Genomic DNA, 20,728 nt, shown 5'->3' with positions numbered 1-20,728 from the left:
CCGGGGTGGCACCCTTGACATTTCCTGTACCTTTGCTTCAAAGCCCACAAATGCTGTGGCACCAACTCAAGAGGAGCTGAATGCCACCCCAGGAAGTAATGCCACCTCTCTGGGCATAAATGCACCAGGAATAGGGCTGGGATGCAACAGTAAAGGGTGGGATTAGTAATTAAGCCACATGCTACTTAGATTTCCAAGCCACATTTTGGACCCACAGGATTCAAGATATTAAGGAAATTGATACTTGCCCACCTCCCCAGCATAAGACTTCATTCCCTCCTAACATCACACAGAAATGGGTCCTGTCTACTGTTAACCCAGCTTGGAGAGAAGAATAAGAAGAGGACCCAGTGATGGCGTAGAGAAAATATAGAGCCACTTTACTATTAAAAATGTATTTTCCAAAAGCAAGGTAGTTGCTGTCCCAAAAAGCCGAAAGCCTCTAGTCCCTGCGGAACGGGCTGGATGGGGCTTCAGTCTGACACAGCCAGGCGGGGCAGCCCTCGGCGGGCTCGGATTCTCTGGGAGATTTGATAGAGCTCCATCGTTGCCCTCGCATCTTCCACCGAGCTGTGTCCAAGCAGGCTGTTCTGCAGACACAAGTATAGAGTGGGGACTTGGGATGAGGCTGAATTGAGAGGCCCCGTGACAGGGTATTCCCTGGTCACATCCCGATTTCCAGAGTCCCCAGGTGGGTCAGTGGGTGAGAGTCTCATGAGGTCTCTGACACTCTGGACTTAGGAGACTCAGCAGGTGGCTGGAGCTGGCCTGCCTTCAGCCCTGGGGCCAGTGGCACGAAAGCCAATGTCCTGGGAACCAGGCTGTGCCTTCAAGTCACCTGCAGTCCCGCAAGGGAGGCAGAGGCTGCAGACTTGCTGTCAGACACACGCAGTGGCTGCAGCAGCTCTAACAAGAAGCTTCAGGACACTGAGGAGGGAGTGAGGAACTCCAGCTAGGGACACAGGGAAGGGCTGCTCAGAGAGAACACAAGGGCGTCAATAAATGGAAAGGAAAGGCCGCAAGCATTTCGGAGGCAGGGAGAGCATGTGCAGCTAAAATAAGAGGCCTGCGAGGGTGGGGGCAGGGGGTGTGTGAAAGGTGGTGTGGGGACGGATGGTGGGCCTGGATTTATCACTGAAGGCCTTGAATGCCGAAGTCGGGAGCCTAGACTTTATGGGGTAGTGCTATGGGAGTCGGGGGCCCTCGGTCCATTCAAGGGAGAAGCGATGACCATTTACCACGTCTTCCGTGCACTAGGCTGAAGTTAAACCTCTGAGCTGGATATGATTATTCTCCCATTTTACTGATGATAAAACTGAGGCTCACACACAAGCCAGCCAGTTGTGCAGCTGAGATGTGGATCTTGCAGAGGCAAGTACACAGGGAAAATCCTCACTGCAGTCACCTTTCATCTCCCTTCGCATGCCCCGCTCAGCCCTGGTGTCCTGGCCGGTACCCAGCATGGGAGCCAGCGGGCTGTTGGACCTGGCTGCGTTTTCTTGGTGTCCCTCTGTCGAGAGAGGACTTCCTGTTCTCACAGGGGCTCCTTTTCCAGGCACTCCAGACAGGGTGTTGGGGATACCTGGTTAGATGGCCCAGCTCAAAAAGGCTTTTTCTTGTTGCCGTTATTACGCTGTATTATTTTTTAATGTTTAGTTTTATTTTTTGGCTTGGACACCCTATCATTAATCAGCAAGCAGGTAGCATGGTGGCATCGTCTGCGCTGTGCCTCTGCATACCTGCCCCTGTCACCATCCTTGACAGATGAGGAAACTGAGGCACAGGGAGGTTATGTGTTCTACCACTCTGCTCTATGGAGAAAGAAGCCAAGAACAGAAGCAGAATGCAGCACCAGCACCCTTTATTACCAAGTGGGGAGGTAAAGAGCCCTGGATTTGGAATCAGACAAACCCCAGGCTGCAATTCCCAGCTCCCCTGCTTATGAGCTCTGTGACCGTGGGCAAGTCACTTTTCCTCTCTGGGCCTCTGTTTCCTCTTCTGTGAAATGGGCCTGATTATACCTGCCTTAAAGGATGGAATGAGAGAATTGTGCCCAGCACCCTCCACAGGGCTTGATAAATGGCAGGGTCTTTCCTTTCCTATGCAGCCCAGTCTACCAGGTGCGCAGCTTGGCAGGGAGCCACAGGCCTGCTATTTCACTCCCTCGAGGGGCAGTAACACCACTGCCCAACTGTGACAGCTCTACCATGTTAGCTCCTTGTGTCCTGTGGGTCAGTTCTGGTCACAGTGATCAGTAGCACCACTGTCCATGTGAGGGGGGGGCGGGAGGGCTGGTTTCTAGGGGCATCAGTGCAGGCAGGAGCTGCCTGGTGGGGTACTGAGCTTCTGGAACAACCAGGCTTAATGAGCCCAGGGACAGAGCCTGGGAGAAGGCCCTGGGTCAGGCTTAAGGCCCCAGACTGAGAGCCACAGAGCGGCAAGGGCTCCAGGAAAAGCCCAGCCTGGCCCTTATGTGCCTTATGTGCCTTGAGGCTAACAGGCCCAGACTCAGCCCTGTTCCCTGCTCCGGACATGATTCCTACAGCTCTTGCCAGCAGGCTAGGGGCGGGCTCCATGCTCCCCAGCCCCTCCCCGAGCCTCAGGCTTTGACTCACCCGGCCCCACTCTGTATGCCTTCTTCTGCCCTCCTTGACTAAGACCCTCCAGGCTCTGTTCAGATCTGGTCTCCTGCCCTGCCAGCCCCATCCTTCATCCTGCTCCCAGGGCACTGCCCTTCCCTCCGTCACACACTCCTTACCATGTGTGCTGATGATCTGGTTAAGGGCCACCTCCCAACCAACCAAGAGCTCAGGGACAGAGACGGGTCTTGCTCACCCTGCGTCTCTAGGATCTGGCCTAGAGCAGGCAGCAGGTGTTTAATAAAGAGCTGTTGACCTGAAGGGTCCCTGTGTACAGCCCTGGCTCTTAGTGTATGGCGCCTCTCCCTCTGCCCTTCCCACAGGGTGAACTCCCAACCCCCCATATCCGTATGCCTTTTCCTGCCTGCTTTGCCCACCAGCCAGAAGTGCTGCGGAATCAGTGCCCAGGAGCAGCAGCAGCTGGTGGCTGATGGGAACTGGTGTACAAATATCCCAGTTCCCTGGCCCCTGCTGTGAGACACATCTGAGGTGAGGTGTGTGCTTTACATCATTGCCCAGAGTTCTATGGTGGGAGCAAGCTTCACTTCCCACAGGGTAACTGGCTTGATTTCAACAACAAAAGCAAACCTTTGTTGGGTGTTTTCCCTTCCCTGCCCTCATCCTCACTCTACCAGCCAGGGACCAGGCACAGCAGGACCTACCATCAGTGCCTCAGGCAGGCTGCCCTGAGGTGTGCGAGGGCATGAGGGAGGAGGAGGAAAGGGAGGGGACAGGGGAGGAGGAAGGGGAAGAAGGGGAGAAGAGCGAGGAGGTGGGGGAGGGGGAGGGGGAGGAGGAAGGGGAGGAGGGCAAAGGGGGAGGGGAAGGAGGAGGGGGAGGAGGGGGAGGAAATGGAGATGGGTGAGGAGGAGGAGGAGGAGGAGGAGGAGGGGGAGGAGGAGAAGGACGAGGAGGTTCTCACCTGGATGCTCTTGTGCAGGAGGCGCTCACTCAGCACCCGCAGGGAGACACGCCTGCAGTGGTCCAGCTTGGCCTCACGCCACAACAGCCTGTCAGTGGACGTGTCGTAGATTGTGTAGCCGCTCATGTCCTCTTTCAGTGCCTGGAAGTCGTGCTTCAGGTCATGACCCACCACCAGCTTGCCTTTCAGGAGCTGCAGGATCTGGCCAGGAAGACATGTGCCCACCCCTACATGACCCAGCATCTTCTGGGTGGGTCTGGGGCTGGCAAGGGAGCAACCCCTCCTTGACTGGCTGTGTGACCTTGGGCAAATTATCAGTCCTCCCTGGGCTTCAAATGTATCATCTTTGAAAAGAAGAGATTGGACTAGGACCCTCCTCACACCTGATAGTTTCATTCTGTGCCAAAAGCCCACCTGGACTCCTTCAGGAGCTGAACTGTGTAGGAGCAATGGTTAGTACATCCTGAGTATTTCCCAGGTGCCAAGCGTGCCTCAACATACGTCATGTATATTATGTTGTTTAATCTTCCCAACAATTCTATTATGGCAGGCAGAATAATGACCTCCCAAAGATGTCCACACCCTAGTCCCCAGGATCTGTGAATGCATTACCTGGCAAAGAGGAATTAAAGTTCCGGGCAGAATTTAGATTGCTAATCAGTCGACCTTCAAATGGGGAGATCACCTGGCCTACCCATGTGGTCCCAACATAATCACAAGCCTCCTTACATGTGGAGGTCAGAGTGAATCCACGTGAGGAAAACAGGCTGTTGCTGGCTTTGAAGATGGAGGGAGGGGCCGTGAGTCAAGGTATTCAGGCAGCCTCTAGAAGCCAGAAAGGGCAAGGAAATGGATTCTTCCCCAGAGCATCCAGAAGGAACCTAGCCCCACTGACACTTTGATTTTAGACCAGTGAGACCCACGCTGAACTTCGAAACTACAGAACTGTAAGAGAAGACATCTGTGTCGCTGTGAATCACTAAGTTGATGGCTTCCTTACGGCAGCCACAGAAAACTAACAGTGAGGAGGGAGCACTGCATTTAACTGAGTTTTACAAAGGAAATATCTGAAATGCAGAGGAGTGACATGCCCAGGCTTACTCTGGTGATTTTAAAACAAGTTTGCAAATTCCTTGACACTCTTCTTAAAAAAGATGGAATCAAACTCCCCTCCCATTGCATATGGGCTGGGCTGTATGACTTCTGACTTCTCTCTGGGACCGCAATTCTATAAGAAGTCCGGCCACCAGCCAGGCACGGTGTCTCACGTCTGTAATCCCAGCACTTTGGGAGGTGAGGCAGGTGGATCACCTGAGGCCAGGAGTTTGAGACCAGCCTGGCCAACATGGTGAGACTCTGTCTCTACTAAAAATGCAAAAATTACCCATGCGCCGTGGCTATTCCCAGTTACTCAGGAGGCTGAGGCAGGAGAATTGCTTGAGCCTGGGAGGGAGATTGCAAGTGAGCTGAGATCGTGCCACTGCACTCCAGCTTGGGCGACAGAGCACGACTCCGTCTAAATAAATAAATAAATAAATAAATAAATAAATAAATAAATGTCTGGCCACCCTAAAGCCACCATGCTGGAAAGACCACGGGGAAGAGCCACCGAGATAGTGATGTGGCCAAGGCAGGCCAGCACCAGCCACCAGACAGGTGGGTGAGCAAACCTTCCAATGGTTCCAGCCCCCAGCCTTCAAGGTGCCTTAACTGATGGCCTGTCCTGCTGCAGAGCACCTGCCCAAACTGCAGGTGGCCGAGCGAAATAAGTATTGACATTGTTTGAACCGGTAAGTTTTGGTGTGATTTGCCAAGCACCATTTGATAACTGGGACAGTCACACGGCTAGTTAGTGGCAAAGCCAGGCCTTGAAGCCAGTGGGATGAATCCAGAACCCGCCTGCCACTGCCACACTGAGCCAGAAGAGTGAACGACCACTCCAGGCCTCCAGCAGCCCAGGCGCCCAGCTGTGAGTGCCCCAGCCCCGCGTTCCTCGCCTCGCCTCCCACATGGACAGCCTGCCCTGCTCTGGTCACACAGGCCAGTCAGCTTGCTTTCACTCAGCTGCCGTTGGAGAGGATGGGAAGGGGACCTGAAAATAGAACAGATGTGAGCTCTATTAGGGAAAGGGGCGGCTCGTGGCTAGTCCAGGCCCACTTTGGACAGCTCTAGGACAGCCTTCGTCTCCTTCTCTGCATGTAGCCCACGACCTTAGCCTGTACCCCAGGAAAGAGCCTCCTGGTGCCTAACACCTTCCCCGTAGCCTGCTTCTCCTTCTAGATAGCCAGCGGCCTCCTGGAACATCATGTGTTCCCTTTTACATGTTCTCCCCTGGCAACCACAGGAGACTGAGGCTCAGAGAGGAGATGTGACTTGCCCAGGGTCACTACGCGGGAAGCAGTCTGTCCATCCACTGTCAACAGGCAGTGTCACCAGCCTGCCCGCGGTCCACATGGTCTGGTTGGAGGCCTTCTCTGGACAAAGCTCACGCTCGACTTAGAGGACTGGGGAGAGTGTGCTCGAGAATGAAGAGGCGCTGCTCCTGAACCACACCAGCGCTTCTCAAACCTGAGTGTGCTAGAGGTCACCTGGGAAATGGCGATAAAACTGAGGCTTTAAAAGATGACAACAGGCACACGACCTCAGAGTAGCAGCTCAAGGGAAACTCTGTGCAGAGGAAACCGCCCAGCACACAGCGGCGGGCAGAAATGGCACAGGGCGTGGAGAGATGTGGGTGTGTGGGCGGCCATGGGTCATGTGTCTTTTCTTGCTAACATCCTTTGTGCTCCTGAACAATGTGGCCTGTTTTCCCCATCTAGGGGCTTGGCTCAGGCCCAGTTCACACAAAGCCCTGAAGGAACTCATCCACCATCCCAGAGGCAGCCACAGCTGGGCACAGACGTAGAAGGTACGAGTCATCATGATGCGGATTCCCAGGAAACTCATCACTTCCCGAGCCTGAGAGTCTGGAGAGGGGAAGTGGGGGTCTACATGAGGCACTATGTGACTCACCACGAGACAAATAGAATAAGAGGGAGAGGACAAGCCGAGGAAAGAAGAGGAAGAAGGGAAAGAACAGAACCATCTATTTAGCAAAGAGACACCACTCTTTGGGACAAAGATTCTGGGAAGGAAGAGATGCTGGAACTTGCTGTGTGACCTCAGGGATGTCAAAGACCCTCTCTGGGCTTCAGTTTTCCCATTTGTAAGGTGAGGGCCCAGACTGGTGAGGCTTGAGTGGCCCTTTAGCAGCCAGGGCTCCACAGACTGAGGCAGGTCTGAAAAGGGAAGGAGTCGGGCACCTGCTGGAGCCCAGGAGTCAGAGAAAGGCACTGGCAGGCTGGCCTCGGGGCTGTGTGACCTGCTGGCCACAGGACCTGCCCTGAGTCAGTGTCATGAGGCAAGTGTGCCAGACTTTGCCACTTTCAAACATAGGGGGAGGAGTCTCTCAAATTCCTGGAAAGAACTGGGGTGGGGCTGGGGGATGGGACATTTATTGATCTTTTAGCAGCCTGGCACTGTGCCAGGCACTTTCCTTACCTCATCAGGAGGCTCCTCAATGAGGTTATTCTTAATTCCATTTTACAGAGGAGGGAGTCTGAGATCAGAGAGATTAAGGGGCTTGCCCAAGTCACACAGCTAGTCAGCTGAAAGCTGCAGTGCCGTGTCTGGATCCACCTGACCCCATCATTGTTACTGTAGTTGTTATTATTAGCACAAGGACCAAGGGACAGGGCACTACCAGGCACACAATGATAACTGTGCAAGGCGGTGACTTCCATACCATCTGACCCGCCAGCAAAGCGGGGCGCAGGGCGGTGTGCACCCAGGTCACAAGCAGGGGAGTGCCAGGCCAGGTGCGGCTGTCTGCCTGCACACACCTTCCACTGTGTTTCCACTCTACTCCAAGTATTTCCCAGATGTGCCTGATCCAAAAATCCAGGAGGGCCAGGCCCTACACAGACCTACTGAATTGAAATATCCAGGGAGGGGTGTCAGCAACTGTTTCAGGGGATTCTTCCCATCTAACAAGTCTGCACATCTCCGCACTGAATCCCGCTGAGCAGTCCAGAGCCTGCTGCCTCTACCATGCATTCATTCATCCATTATACATTAGTTCACATACCCATTCATTCATTCTTGGCTGCCAGGAGAGGAGGCTATGAGTAAGGGGCCCTGAAGAATCTTGTTCTTACAGAGGACAGGTCCCTTACTATCACCTTCTGGAGTGGCTCCAGCCCCATTCTTTGCTCTTGTCCCCTGCCAAGCTTCCCTGGTGTCCCTGCCCCCCGGCTAGTGCCTGGTTCCCACAAGGCCGCTTACCCTGGGGCAAATCTGGATATTGAAGCCTTCCTCCTTCATCTGGCTGAGACCCAGAGGGACCTGCCAGGTGGCAGGGCCCCAACAGGACACTCCCACCTGTGCAAGGGCTACCGGGCTGGCTACAGCTGAAATCTCTCCCTGTTCACAAGCTACCATGACTTCCCTTCTGTCTGCATCTGTGTCCGCAACCACGGTGCTTCTCAGGGTGGATGCCCCTCTTTATGCTGGGTTGACATTAAAAGAGAATTCACTCACAAAACTGATTTACAAGTTACTAAAAATTACTGTTAGATTTTTTAAAAAGGAAGAAGAAAAACATTAACTCGCCAGGTGGGACCCATGAATCTGAGCAGTGATTTGTATCATAGCTTTCCTGTATGTCCTTAGGCAAATCACTGCCCCTCTCTGGACGCCAGTCTCCAGTGCATGGATTCCCTCCTGTGCTGACAGTCTGATTTGTGGCGCTCTCTTATAGACCAGGGTTTCTTAGCCTTAGCACTGTTGCCATGTGGGGCCAGATACTTCTTTGTTATGTGTGCGTGGCAGGGGAGGGAGCTGCCCTGGGCATTGTGAGATGTTTGGGAACTCTCTGGTCTCTACCCACTAGATACCGGCCACTGTGACAACCAGAAATGTCTCCCAACATTGCTAAATATCCCCTCTATATAATGGTCAGACACAGAGATGTCAGAAGATCATAAGCACTTACATTATAAAAGTAATGTCGCCACATTACAATAAATAAAAAGGGGTGGAGTGGGGGGGGGGGGTCCCAGTCACATCAGTGCCCTAAAGCACTCCTGGGTGGACTTGGGACTCCCCGGAGCCTCCTGGCCACCATGGGCTACTTTATTGCCGTCTGCTGGCTGGGCACACTCACTACTCCTTACTGGGAGGAGACGGAGAGGTGAGGGGCCTTTGAAAAATGCCTGCATAGCCAGGCGCAGTGGCTCATGCCTATAATCCCAACACTATGGGAGGCCAAGGCAGGAGGATTGCTTGAGGCCAGGAGTTCAAGACCAGCATGGCCAACATGATGAAACCCCATCTCTACTAAAAATACAAAAATGAGCTGGGCATGGTGGCACATGCCTGTAATCCCAGCTACTCAGGAGGCTGAGACACGAGAACTGCTTAAGCCTGGGAGGCGGAGGTTGCAGTGAGCCAAGATTGCGCCACTGCACTCCAGCCTGGGTGACAGAGCAAGACTCTGTCTCAAAAAAGAAAGAAAATAATGCCTGCATGAAACCAAGGGCTGGCCAACCCTAGACTCACCTGAGAGGTGTCACCTGGCCTTGTGGGGTCTCATAAAAGGGCTGTTAGGCTTCTGCCCTTTGGGGGCCCTCAGCACATTTGGGGGCCCGTGAGCCTGATCTGTCTTTGGGATTAAAACATTATGGATGATAAATGGGATCAAACTGCCTCCGGAGCCTCCAACAAATTGACACTCAGTGTCCTCATCCACAGAGACAAATAATGACCATTACTGGGCCACATTTCCACCCATGTGCTATGCAGGACATCGCCCCTTACATACATTGGACACTTAGCATTTATAGAGTGCATTCACACACACTGAGCATGGGATCTGAACACCACAGCTCCAGCTCTGGAGCCAGAATCTGAGTCTCTGCTCTATCCCTTCCTTGGACAGCTTACTCAGTCTCATACCTCAGTTTCCTCATCTGTAAAATGGGAGTGATGGTACTAGTTCAGGGTTGTGGTGGGGAGTATGAAACGTGCTCAGAATAGCACCTGGGCCACAGGGCTGGATACACCTGTACTATTTAATCATCTCTGTGTTACAGAGGATCCTACTTAGGGGAGCACAGAGAGGTTGAGCAACAAGCTAGAGGACACAGAGCAATCCAGAGGCAAAGTTGGGATTGGATCCACATGCAGCCCAATCTAAAGACAGTGTGCTTGCTCCCTGCCCGTCAGGGCTATGCATCACCACATCTCAACAGCAAAGGCCAACACAGGGCAGAGACAATTTTACTCCATGCAGCTGCCAGAACTCTTTTGTATTTATGAAAATCAGTTCAACTTCAATCCCACAAACATTCTCAAGTCACCTGTGTGCAAAACACAGGTTCCAGTCTGGTGGCAGATAAAGTGTATAGTAAGAGCTGTGGAAATAGACAGATGGTGTGAATGAATGGACGAGCTATGATGTGCATCAGCAACAGCAAGGAGGGCCAGAGGCTAGGGACCAGTGGGGCAGCGATGGTGGGCAGGAGTGGGTAAGTGCATCATAAAGGTCTCTTCTGGCCTGGGGCTGCCAGAATGATGGTATTTCTAGGGAGAGGGATGGGGGATAGGAGAGACTAGGAGTTGGCTGAAATGCATGGTAGGCAATGGCTGAGCTATGAGAGAAAGCAAGAAAGGCAGATAGATAGGGGTTTGGAGAGCCTGACTGCTGGGTGCTGAGCTGGGGGAACCTTAGGCAATAGGGAGCCATGGGAGATATTTTAATAGGGGAGGCGGCGATGATCTGAGCCAGGTTTAGGGAAGTTCTCTGGCAGCAGAGTGGGAGAGAGCAGCATGCACACAAGATACAGCCGGCAGAAAACGAGGGTCAGCATCGAAGACCGCAGTTCCCAAGAGAAGTCGGAGAGGGGACTGGGTTTCTGCCCTTCTCTCTTCATGGGTGCAATTAGCAAACATCAGCTGTGAACCAGGCACCACGCTTAGGGCCACAGTCCATGTCACTGCATCTGACCCGCATGAGACCAGGGAGGAGGCACTAGGAGTTCTCTTTTATGATTAGGAAATGGAGCCTCGGAAAGATTCAATAACTTGCTGACAATTGTACAAACCTATAGGTGATGGAGCAGGAACTGAGAAGCCCGGATGTGGTTCCAAAGACCTGCCTGGTCTTTGAACCCCTGCCTCATCGTTCAGTGGCTATCAAGTGCCCAGTCTGAGCAGGGTTCCGTGTCACACACTTAAAGAGTGGAGTTGGCATATCCTCTAACTGAGAAACAAAAGCATTTCTGCACCAAATGTGGATGAAGACTGAGGCGTCCAGGCCCCTAGGCCAATGCTCAAGGGTGCCCAGGGAATTGCGGTTTTCCAGGTCTGGATGTACAGGGACTGGGAGAGGTAGTGCTCTACTACCTCCTTTCCCCCTGCTCTGGGCTCCTCTGCCCCTTTCTGTCTGTCTGATGGGGAGGGAAATTGGGGACAAGGAGGAAGGAGAGGGACATACTGCCCACCCTGACTGCTCAGTGGGAATCTGAGGGCGGGGAGCTCCTTGTGGTGTCCCTGGGCCTCCCATCAGCACCTGAACAGACTCCCACCTCTTCTTCATGTTGCCCTCACCTTTCTGGTGACTCTCCAAACGTTTTCTTCCTTTCCTAACGTTTTCTTCACTCCAATTCTCTGTCTGCCAAAGATGATGCAGGCCCTTGTAACTGCTCCCTAGGGCCTCTGACTCTTTTTTTTTTCTTTTCTTTTTTTTTTTTTTTTTTGGAGACTAAGTCTCACTTTGTCGCCCAGGCTGGAGTGCAGTGGCACGATCCCAGCTCACAGCAACCTCCGCCTCCCGGGTTCAAGCAATTCTCCTGCCTCAGCCTCCCAAGTAGCTACATTACAGGCACATGCCACCATGCCCAGCTAATTTTGTATATTTAGTAGAGACGGGGTTTCACCATGTTAGCCAGGCTGATCTCAAACTCCCGACCTCTGGTGATCTGCCCACCTCGGCCTCCCAAAGTGCTGGGATTACAGGTGTGAACCACCATGCCCAGCCTCTGACTCTTACCATCATCTCTTTTCTCACTCCCATCTATCCTGCATGGTATTCCCATTCTAGTTTTCTTGAAACTGGTTTTTATCCTCCCATGCATTGCTCAAGAATCTTCAATGGCTCCCTATGGCCCACTTAATTCCCTACATAGACTCTCCTCCACCCCTTTCAAATACCACCAGCTTCACGGAGTCTTTCCAGAACCATGATAATGTACTGTGACCATCTCCAGGGTTCCCACACTGTACTGTTGATACAGGTAGAGCATCCCAAATACGAATGCTCCAGAATCCTAAACTTTCTGAGTGCCAACATGACGCTCAAAGGAAATGCTCATTGGAACATTTCAAATTTTAGATTTTCAAATTTGGGATGCTCAACCAGTAAGTATAATGCAAATATTCCAAAATCCAAAAAAATCCCAAATCCAAAATCCAAAACCCTTCTGGTCCCCAGCATTTCAGATAAGGGCTACTCAATCTGTACTTCTAGAACAGTGTTGTCCAATAGAAATATAATGCAAGCCACAGATGTAATTTTTTTTTGTTTTTTGAGATGGGGTCTCGCTCTGTCGCCCAGGCTGGAGTGGCAGTGGCACGATCTTGGCTCACTGCAACTTCCGCCTCCAGGGTTTAAGCGATTCTCCTGCGTCAGCCTCCTGAGTAGCTTGGATTACAGGCACCCACCACCACACCCGGCTAATTTTTGCATTTTCAGTAGAGATGGGTTTTCACCATGTTGGCCAGGCTGGTCTTGAACTCCTGACCCCAAGTGATCCACCTGCCTCAGCCTCCCAAAGTGCTGAGATTACAGGTGTGAACCACTGCACCTGGCCCACAAATGTAATTTTATATCACCCAACAGCCATATTTCAAAACGTAAAAAGTAAATAGGTGAAATTAATTTTAATGTTTTATTTAACCTAACATATCCAAAATACTATCATTTCAACAGGTAATCAATATAAAAGTTATTGAGACATTTTATGGCTCTTTTTAATATTTTAATTATTATTATTTTTTAATAGAGACAGGGTCTCTCTTACCCAGGCTGCAGTGCAGTGGCATGATCATAGCTCAGTACAGCCTCAAACTCCTGGGCTCAAGCAATACTTCACCTCAGCCTCCTCGAGTAGCTGGGACTACAGGTATGCACCACCATGTCTGGCTAATTTTTATTTTATTTATTTATTTTTTTTGTAGAGGAGATCTCACCATCTTGCCCAGGCTGGTCTCAAACTCCTGGGCTCAAGCCATCCTTCTGCATTGGCCTCCCAAAGTGTTGGGATTACAGCCATGAACAACTGCATCTGGCCTGTCTCTTTTTTAAATACAAGGCTTCAGCCAGATGCAGTGGCTCATGGCTGTAATCCCAGCACTTTGGGAGGCTGAGGTGGGTGGATCACTTGAGGTGAGGCTTTCGAGACCAGCCTGGCAACATGGTGAAACCCCGTCTCTACTGAAAATACAAAAATTAGCCAGGCGTGGTGGTGCACAGCTACTTGGGAGGCTACTTGGGAGGTCAAGGCGGGAGACTCCCTTGAACCTGGGAGATGGAAGTTGTAGTGAGCCGAGATCGCGCCACCACACTCCAGCCTGGGCGATAGAGCGAGACTTCGTCTCAAAACAACACCAACAACAAAAAATCCAGTGTGGACTTTACACTTACAGCACATCTCAGTTCAAACCAGCTACACTCCAGGTCTGAATTCAGTCTACTAGCAGCATATAGCTGCTGGGGACCCCACTGGACAGCATAGTTCTAGAGACTGTAAGCCTGAGTTTGGAGTCCTGAGCAGTTGTCCCATATTCCATCTATCTTAACAGCGTAAGTTACTCAGTTTATGGGTTGAACTGTGTCCCGCTCTCTCAGATTCATATGTTAAACTCCTAACCCCCAATACCTCAGAACGTGATTTATTTGGAAATAAGGTCATTGCAGATAGAATTAGTTAAGGTAGGATGAAGTCACACCGGAGTAGTAGGGTGGGCTCATAATCCAATATGACTGGTGTCCTTTGAAAAAGAGGAAGTTGGCTGGGCACAGTGATTCACACCTGTAATCCCAGCAATTTGGGAGGCCAAGGAGGGCAGATCACCTGAGGTCAGGAGTTCAAGACCAGCCTGGGCAACAGGGCGAAACCCCGTCTCTACTAAAAATAAAAAATTAGCCAGGAGTGCTGGCGGATGCCTATACTACAACTTGGGAGGCTGAGGCGGGAAAATCGCTTGAACCCAAGAGGTGGAGATTGCAGTGAGCCGAGATCGTGCCACTGCAGTCCAGCCTAGACAACAGAGTGACACTGTCTCAAAAAAAAAAAAAAAAAAAAAAAAGAGGAAGCTAACCAGGTGCAGTGGCTCATGCCTGTCATCCCAGCACTTTGGGAGGCCAAGGCAGGCGGATCGCTTGAGTCTAGCCTGGCCAACATGGTAAAACCCCATCTCTACTAAAAATACAAAAATTAGCTGGGTGTGGTGGCTCGTGCCTGTAGTCCCAGCTACTCAGAAGGCTGAGGCAGGAGAATCACTTGAGCCTGGGAGGCAGAGGTTGCAGTGAGCCCAGATCCTGCCACTGCACTCCAGCCTGGGCGACAGAGCAAGACTCCATCTCAAAAATAAAAAATAAAAAGAGGAAGTTTGGACACACACAGAGAAAATGCCATGTGAACATGAAGGCAGAGATCTGAGTGAGGCATCTATAAGCCGAGGTACCCCAAAGCTTTGACAACAACCCCTAGAATCTGGGAGAGGGGCAGGGAACAGATTCCCACTCACAACCCTCAAAAGGAACCAACCTGGGCGACACCTGGATCTCAGACTGCAGCCTCCAGAACCCCGAGACAGGACATTCCTGTTGTTTAAGCCACCAGTGTGTGGTGCTTTGTTATGGCAGCCCTAACAAACTAATAATCAAGCGAGCCCCAGTTTCCTCATCTGTAATATGGGGATAATAAGGTAAACAACCATGGCCAGATGCGGTGGCTCATGCCTGGGACTTTGGGAGGTCGAGGTGGGCGGATCACCTGAGGTCAGGAGTTCGAGCGAGACCAGCCTGGCCAACATGGTGAAGCCCCATCTCTACCAAAAATGCAAAAAAAAATTAGCCGGGCATGGTGGCGGGTGCCTGTAGTCCCAGTTACTTGGGAGGCTGAGGCCAGAGAACCACTTGAATCCTGGAGGCAGAGGTTGCAGAGAGCCAAGATCATGTCACTGCACTCCAGCCTGGGTGACAGAGCGAGACTCCGGTTAAAATAATAATAATAATAATAAAACAGACAAACAAAAAAACAATCATAATAGTTAACTTTTTTTTTTTTCTGGCTCTGTTGCCCAGGCTGGAGTGCAGTGGTGCCATCTTGGCTCACTGTAGCCTTGACCTTCTGAGCTCAAGCGATCCCAGCTGCTGGAGTAGCTGTGACCATGGGCATGTGCCACCATGCCCAGCTAACTTTTGTACTTTTTTCTGTAGAGATGGGGTTTCTCTGTGTTGCCCAGGATGGTCTTGAACTCCTGAGCTCAAGCCACCCATCTGCCTCCGCCTCCCACCGTGCTTGGATTATAGATGTGAGCCACTGCACCCAGCCAATAGCTAACATTTTTTTGAGTACCTATTTAGGTACTCTATCTAGACCCTTTCTCAATCCTCGCAATAACCCAACAAAGTTGCTACTACTATTATCCTTCTTTTCTTTTACTGGGTACAAAGAGGTTGAGTAACTTGTCCAAGGTACCTTAGCTGTTAAGTAATGGGAACTGAGATTGAAACTGACCCTCTTAACTCTGCGTTAACAGTTCCTGAGGACCTGCCTGGCAGGGCTGTTTGTGAGGAGTGAATGAGCTCAGGAATGGCCAGTGCTTAGGGGAGCGGCCAGTGCATAGTGAGTGCTCAGTCAATAGTAGCTATTGTTGTCATTTCATCCCCAGCACCTGGAGCCTGGCACGGATTGGGTGTGTGCTGCTGAGAGGAACCTGTGTTCTTCTTGGACTCCCTCAAACCCTACCATGGTGTCTAGAAACTGACGAGCTCGCCTGCCCTTCTGAGATTTCCCAGGGGTGGCTAACCGTGTCGACACCTTTAAGTTTTGCTTTCCACTTAGTAATTCAGAGAAACAGAAAGTGAGACGGGGAGATGACCTCACAATCAGCTAAGAGCAAGAGTGCAGGAAATCCCTGGACCACGAACTCAGGATTCAAACTGAGCAGACAGCCTACTCTGGGTCAGAATGCTAGCCTGAGAGCAAGGTCCTCAGCCCGAGGCTCAGCCTGTTCTCCAGGACTGGGAGGGCCAAAGCCTGTTGCCAGGGCCTCAGCCAAGAATCCTCTCATTTCCCCACAGGTCTCACCAGTGGCAGCCTGGGGTAGAGGGAAGAATGGGGAATGTAGACCCCAAGTCACTGTGTGGGGGAACTCAGTTTCCCCATTTTAAGACTGGCAAGTTGGACCAGATCCAGATAGATGCACCAAAGGCGGCTTCCAGATGTGAGTCTATGGTTCTCTGAAGACAGGAAGCCTTCTCCAGGATGTGATGGAGACATCACCGGCTTTCTCCCAACAGCAGTGTGGGAAATCTTACAAGTGGGGTCACAGGTCACAGATGGGCACCAGGGGAGAGGGGCCAGGGAAGTGGGAGAGGGGTTATTTCCGAAGCCCCTGCTGGCCTGGCCTTCACTCACCTCTAGCCTGGCCACGGCAAATGGTGTGGCCCCCACCATGTGCTGAGGGGTGACCCCGCTGACCCGGGTTCTGTAATCGGTGATCTCTCCCTCAGGCCGGATGAACTTGTCGTACAGCACAGCACCGTGGACGTTCACGAGGCTGCAACGAGCCAGGCCACTCTCCCGGTGGGGCCCCAGCCCCACCATCTCGCAGTCCATGGCCACCACCTCACGGCTCCCAGCCATGTTCCTTGGGGACCCTCAGAGATGCTGGAGAGAGGGGTATGGGGGGCAGTCTCACGCTTGGGCAAACCAAGCCTCCAGGTGTCCTCAGCGAACCCCAGCTGGCCTTACCCTCCGCCCTGCCCTTTGTTTCCAACACCACCTGGCCACAGTGGAAGCTGGCCTCTTGCCTCCCCCTCCCCTGCCTTACCCTGCCTGTGTGTCCCAGGGCCTCTGGCCTGCCCCGCAGCCTGGGGACCGGGAAGGCCCCTCCCGCTGCCTCCCCAGCTGCTGCTCCAGCTCCCACTCTCACCTGCCTGCCTCTGCGCCCTCAGCTCACGTCTGCCTCTCTGCTGCCACTGCTCAGCTACTGCAGCTGCTCTCAGCAGTGACTCATCTCTAACTCCAAGCCGGCATCCCGACCCTGTTTCAGTTTCTAGTTTGTTATCAAGTGAAGTCAGGGGCGGAAGGCCGGGCACGTGGGCTGGGCTGCTCCATCTCCTGGGCTACCGGCAGGTGGGGAGCTCAGCTCCGGGCCGAGTCAGGGCTGACGGAGCTGGCAGGCTCCATGTCAGGGTGCCCCTCCTTTGCCCCAGCCCTCCCCCTCCTCAGATGACGCATTTGACATTCGTGGAGTGGATTGCAACATCTTTGTTTCCTTTCTCACCCTCCGCCCAGAGAATAAACATCCCCAGGACTGGAGCTCAGGGAATGTCCCACAACTAACTTCTGGAGCCTGCTACCAGTCTGATACTCAGTGGTCTCTTATGGGGGCAGGGAAGCTGGCTCTTGGGACATACAGGCTTTTATTGGAACGGGCAGGAGAAACTTGTGGTGGCAGTGGCTAGCCCCCACTTCCAACCCAGGGAAGGCAAGGAGCAGCGAGGGAGCCCTTACAGGCCTCCGTGGGTTCCAGATGCCTCAGTGAGCTCTGCCTCCAGTGGGGCTGACTCTGTGAGGGTGAAGGAGAAGCAGGCCTTTGGGGAGGCCCCACCAGCCCGGCCACACTTCCTTGGGTCCACACTCTCCCAGGCTAGGACTTTGAGCTCTTAGAACAGTGCCTGCCAGATAGGGAGGGCTCGGTATTTAGTGAATGTCAAATGAGTTACAACTGGGGCAAAAAGAAAATCAACTTTCAATGAGGAAAGTGCTTGTCTTTCACTGTGGTGAGATCCAACAATAAGCTGAGCGTTCCCCACGCTTGCCTCCTACCCCAGATCTGTGCAGAATCCACACTGATCCCTCCAATCTGACTGCCTCCCAGTGTCATGAAGATTTGTGGTTTGAAAAGTAACTTCCCCAAGTCTGTAGTATTGTCACCAAGTGGGATTTGGATGCCCAACTTTAACAAACCTCAAAAATAAAACCAAAGACTGAAATACGTCTTCATGAGAAAGCACTGCTCCTGCTTACTGTTCACTGGATGCAAATTTGAGGTGTGAGTTTTTGATTCCCATCCTGAATAAGCAACTTTTGCTTTAATCCAGACTGTGTGGGGACTTTATGCTTTTCAAATGCATAAAGGTTACCCTGATTTAGGAGGAAATGAAGTAACATTCCTGTTACTTTATGGAAACATGCACTTAAAAAGTAACCCCCTAAAGATCCAATCATAGCTTTGATTCTACAATCCCCATAGGACCCCCCAGTGCCCCGTGGTGCTCCTCAGACAGGAACATGTTTGCTGCAACCCCTCACACCTCCACCTCTGCTCACCTCCTCGGGTCTTAGTCAGAACACATCCCACTCCTCCAATATTTTCCCCATGGTTCTGCGCCTGCTCTGTCTCACCTGAGCTGCCTCTAATTCTTACCGTTTCCCCTTTCCTGTGGAAGCCCTACCCTAGTCCTCACCTGCCTGGCCTGTGTGGCCGCAGGAGTCGCTCCCGGGTCTCCTACCTCCATCTTCATGCCCTGCTCAAAAGGGTCCTTTGAGTCCTACCATGTTACATTTCCCAAAATCTAATCTCTTGTACTGTTCATCACAGAGGCACTTCTCTGCTCAAGAAATTTTGTGATTTCCTGGTGTCCAAAAAAAAAAAAAAACAATTAAATCTCAACTCCAGGCAGTTTCCAGACCCTCTTCCATCAGTCCACCAGCCTTCCCAACCTCATCTTGCATCACTATCCAATTTAAGGCCTTTCTTTTAGGTTTAAACCCACATCCAGGGCTTTGGTTTATGCACATGGTGACTTCTGCCAAACCATCAGCAGGTTGTTCTGAAACCCCCTGCATCTCCCAAGGACTAGGTCTGATGGCCAGAGGGACCAGTAAGATCAGGTCTCTGCTTCAGGTGGAAGAGACAGGCAGTGCTACAAAGGTAAGCCCCTCTCCCATGCCCTTACCATTCCCACCTCCCACACTTCCAACCACACTGGCTCTTTCTGTCTTCCTCCAACATTCTGGTCATGCTCCTGTCTCAAGGCCCAGGCATTTGCTGTCCCCTTACTCTTGAAAGGTCTTCCAGTGTGGCCTGGGGGGTCACATTGCTCCCATTCCATGACGTCTTTCCATGAAGCTGTCCCTGACCTCTCTATTTAAAACCGCACTTCCTGCCAGGGCGATGGCTAGTGTCTATAATCCCAGTTACTCTAGGCTGAGGCGGATTTGCTTGAGGCCAGGAATACGAGACCAGCCTGAGCAACACAGGGAGATCTCATCTCTAAAATTAAAAAATAATCCATTGTGGTGAATCACACCTGTAGTGCTAGCTTCTCCAGAGACTAAGCTGGGAGGATCAATTGCACCCAGGAGTTTGAGGCTATGACAGTGCCAATACACTCCAGCCTGGACAGCATAGGGAGACCTTATCTTTAAAAACTAAAAGTTTACTTCCTATCCCCTTCTCTGGCCTTTTCCCATAGGAATTAGCACCCTCTGAAACTGTATTTTACTTGTTCATTTACTGTTCCCCCTGCCATCTGTGTAGTTCAAAGCTGGGGCCCCAGCACCTAGAACCCTGCCTGGGTCCAGCTGAACTGTTTTTCAAGTGTATTGTGTGCTCTGATGTTGGACGCCAGGCACCGGTGGCCCAGCACCCAGAGAGAAGCCCGACCCCAGCCAGGGTTTCCCGGTGCCGACGCTCTACCTTTAACTGGCGTCACCCATCGGCAGGCTACGCCCACAAATCTTGTTGGATCAGGTGACAGTAGGTGAGTCACTCTGGGCAAACTTGTCAGCCTTTCAAGGCACACATCCAGCTACAGCTGACCACCTGTAATGACCATAACAGGTACAAGTCGGCCACTCTGTGGCCCTCTCTGGATCCACAGCCCTGGCCTCAGGCTGAGATAACTCACACTGGAGGGCGAGAGGCCCCTCTCCCCACAAGGGACACGCTCTCCCAGCCCAGCCATCTCCAGTCCTGCTGGGCATGTACGCCTAAAATGTGTATGTGTATTCCTAAATTGTGGTTGGCCCTTGAACAACATGGGCTTGAACTGCACAGGTCCACTTACATGCAGATTTTTTTTCAATAAATATATTGGAAATTTTGGGAGAGATTTTTCAACAATCTGAAAAAACTCAGATGAATTGCACAGCCTAGAAATATCAAAGAAATTAAGAAGCTAGTTATGTCATGAATGTATAAAATACATGTAAATACTAGTCTATTTTATCACTTACTACCATAAAATATGCACATCTATTATTAAAAGGTAAAACTTAACACAACTTACCTACTTACAGACCACACGTGGCACCATTCTCAGTCAAGAGAAATGTAAACCAATGTCGGGATGCAGTCTGAAACCGTAACTGCATAAAATTAACTATAGTACACAGTGTGCTGTTAATGTAGCCACTTCCTGTTGTTACTGTAGTGAGCTCAAGCGCTGCAAGTATCTGCTTAAAACGTGTGTGACACTAACCATCCCCGCTTCAGCAGTTCATATCCAGGACATCTGGTATCCCAGTAAGATGGAAAAAGTGATTTCTTGCAGTTTTTGTGGTATTTTTCATCATGCTTAGTGCAATACTGTAAACCTTGAATCCCACCACGGGACCCATATGAAGTGCCACTACTGATGCTGGAAGTGCTCCCAAGAAGCAGAAAACAAGTCGTGACATTACAAGAAAAAGCTGAATTGCTTGATATGTACCACAGATTGAAGTCTACAGCTGTGGTTGCTGCCATTTCAGACAGATGGTTCATCTCATATGTAAATACAGTAAAAACCTTACAATACCGATAAATACAGTAAATATATTTTATC

General features: G+C 51.5%; 1 protein-coding gene across 8 annotated transcripts; it reads right to left on the bottom strand.

The window, feature by feature from the left end:
* Positions 1–354: 354 nt before the first annotated feature.
* ISG20 (interferon stimulated exonuclease gene 20) lies at positions 355–20,261 on the bottom strand. 8 transcript variants are annotated; one of them, XM_063794324.1, is made up of 5 exons: positions 20,192–20,260; positions 19,600–19,725; positions 16,308–16,559; positions 3,562–3,762; positions 355–590 (listed from the first exon to the last, which is right to left on the bottom strand). In XM_063794324.1, exons 3-5 carry the CDS (start codon positions 16,533–16,535, stop codon positions 474–476), a joined length of 546 nt encoding a protein of 181 aa, XP_063650394.1. In that variant the 5' UTR covers positions 16,536–16,559; positions 19,600–19,725; positions 20,192–20,260; the 3' UTR covers positions 355–473. The 8 variants fall into 8 exon arrangements, with proteins under 8 accessions (XP_063650394.1, XP_016782870.1, XP_063650396.1 ...); XM_016927381.3 differs by lacking the exon at positions 19,600–19,725 and having other exon boundaries at positions 20,192–20,261; XM_063794326.1 differs by lacking the exon at positions 19,600–19,725 and having other exon boundaries at positions 3,562–3,702; positions 20,192–20,255.
* Positions 20,262–20,728: the final 467 nt, after the last annotated feature.

Source organism: Pan troglodytes, chromosome 16, assembly GCF_028858775.2.
Source record: "Pan troglodytes isolate AG18354 chromosome 16, NHGRI_mPanTro3-v2.0_pri, whole genome shotgun sequence".
NCBI classification, from domain to species: domain Eukaryota; kingdom Metazoa; phylum Chordata; class Mammalia; order Primates; family Hominidae; genus Pan; species Pan troglodytes.
This window is presented reverse-complemented; position numbering and strand designations above follow the sequence as displayed.

Excerpts from the sequence above, each read along its gene's own strand:
- ISG20 (XM_016927381.3), bottom strand. The coding sequence starts at position 16,535 with ATGGCTGGGAGCCGTGAGGTGGTGGCCATGGACTGCGAGATGGTGGGG. Across the intron at positions 3,763-16,307 it reads TTGCCGTGGCCAGGCTAGAG|ATCCTGCAGCTCCTGAAAGG; the intron begins GTGAGTGAAGGC and ends CTTCCTGGCCAG. Across the intron at positions 591-3,561 it reads TCCTGCACAAGAGCATCCAG|AACAGCCTGCTTGGACACAG; the intron begins GTGAGAACCTCC and ends TTGTGTCTGCAG.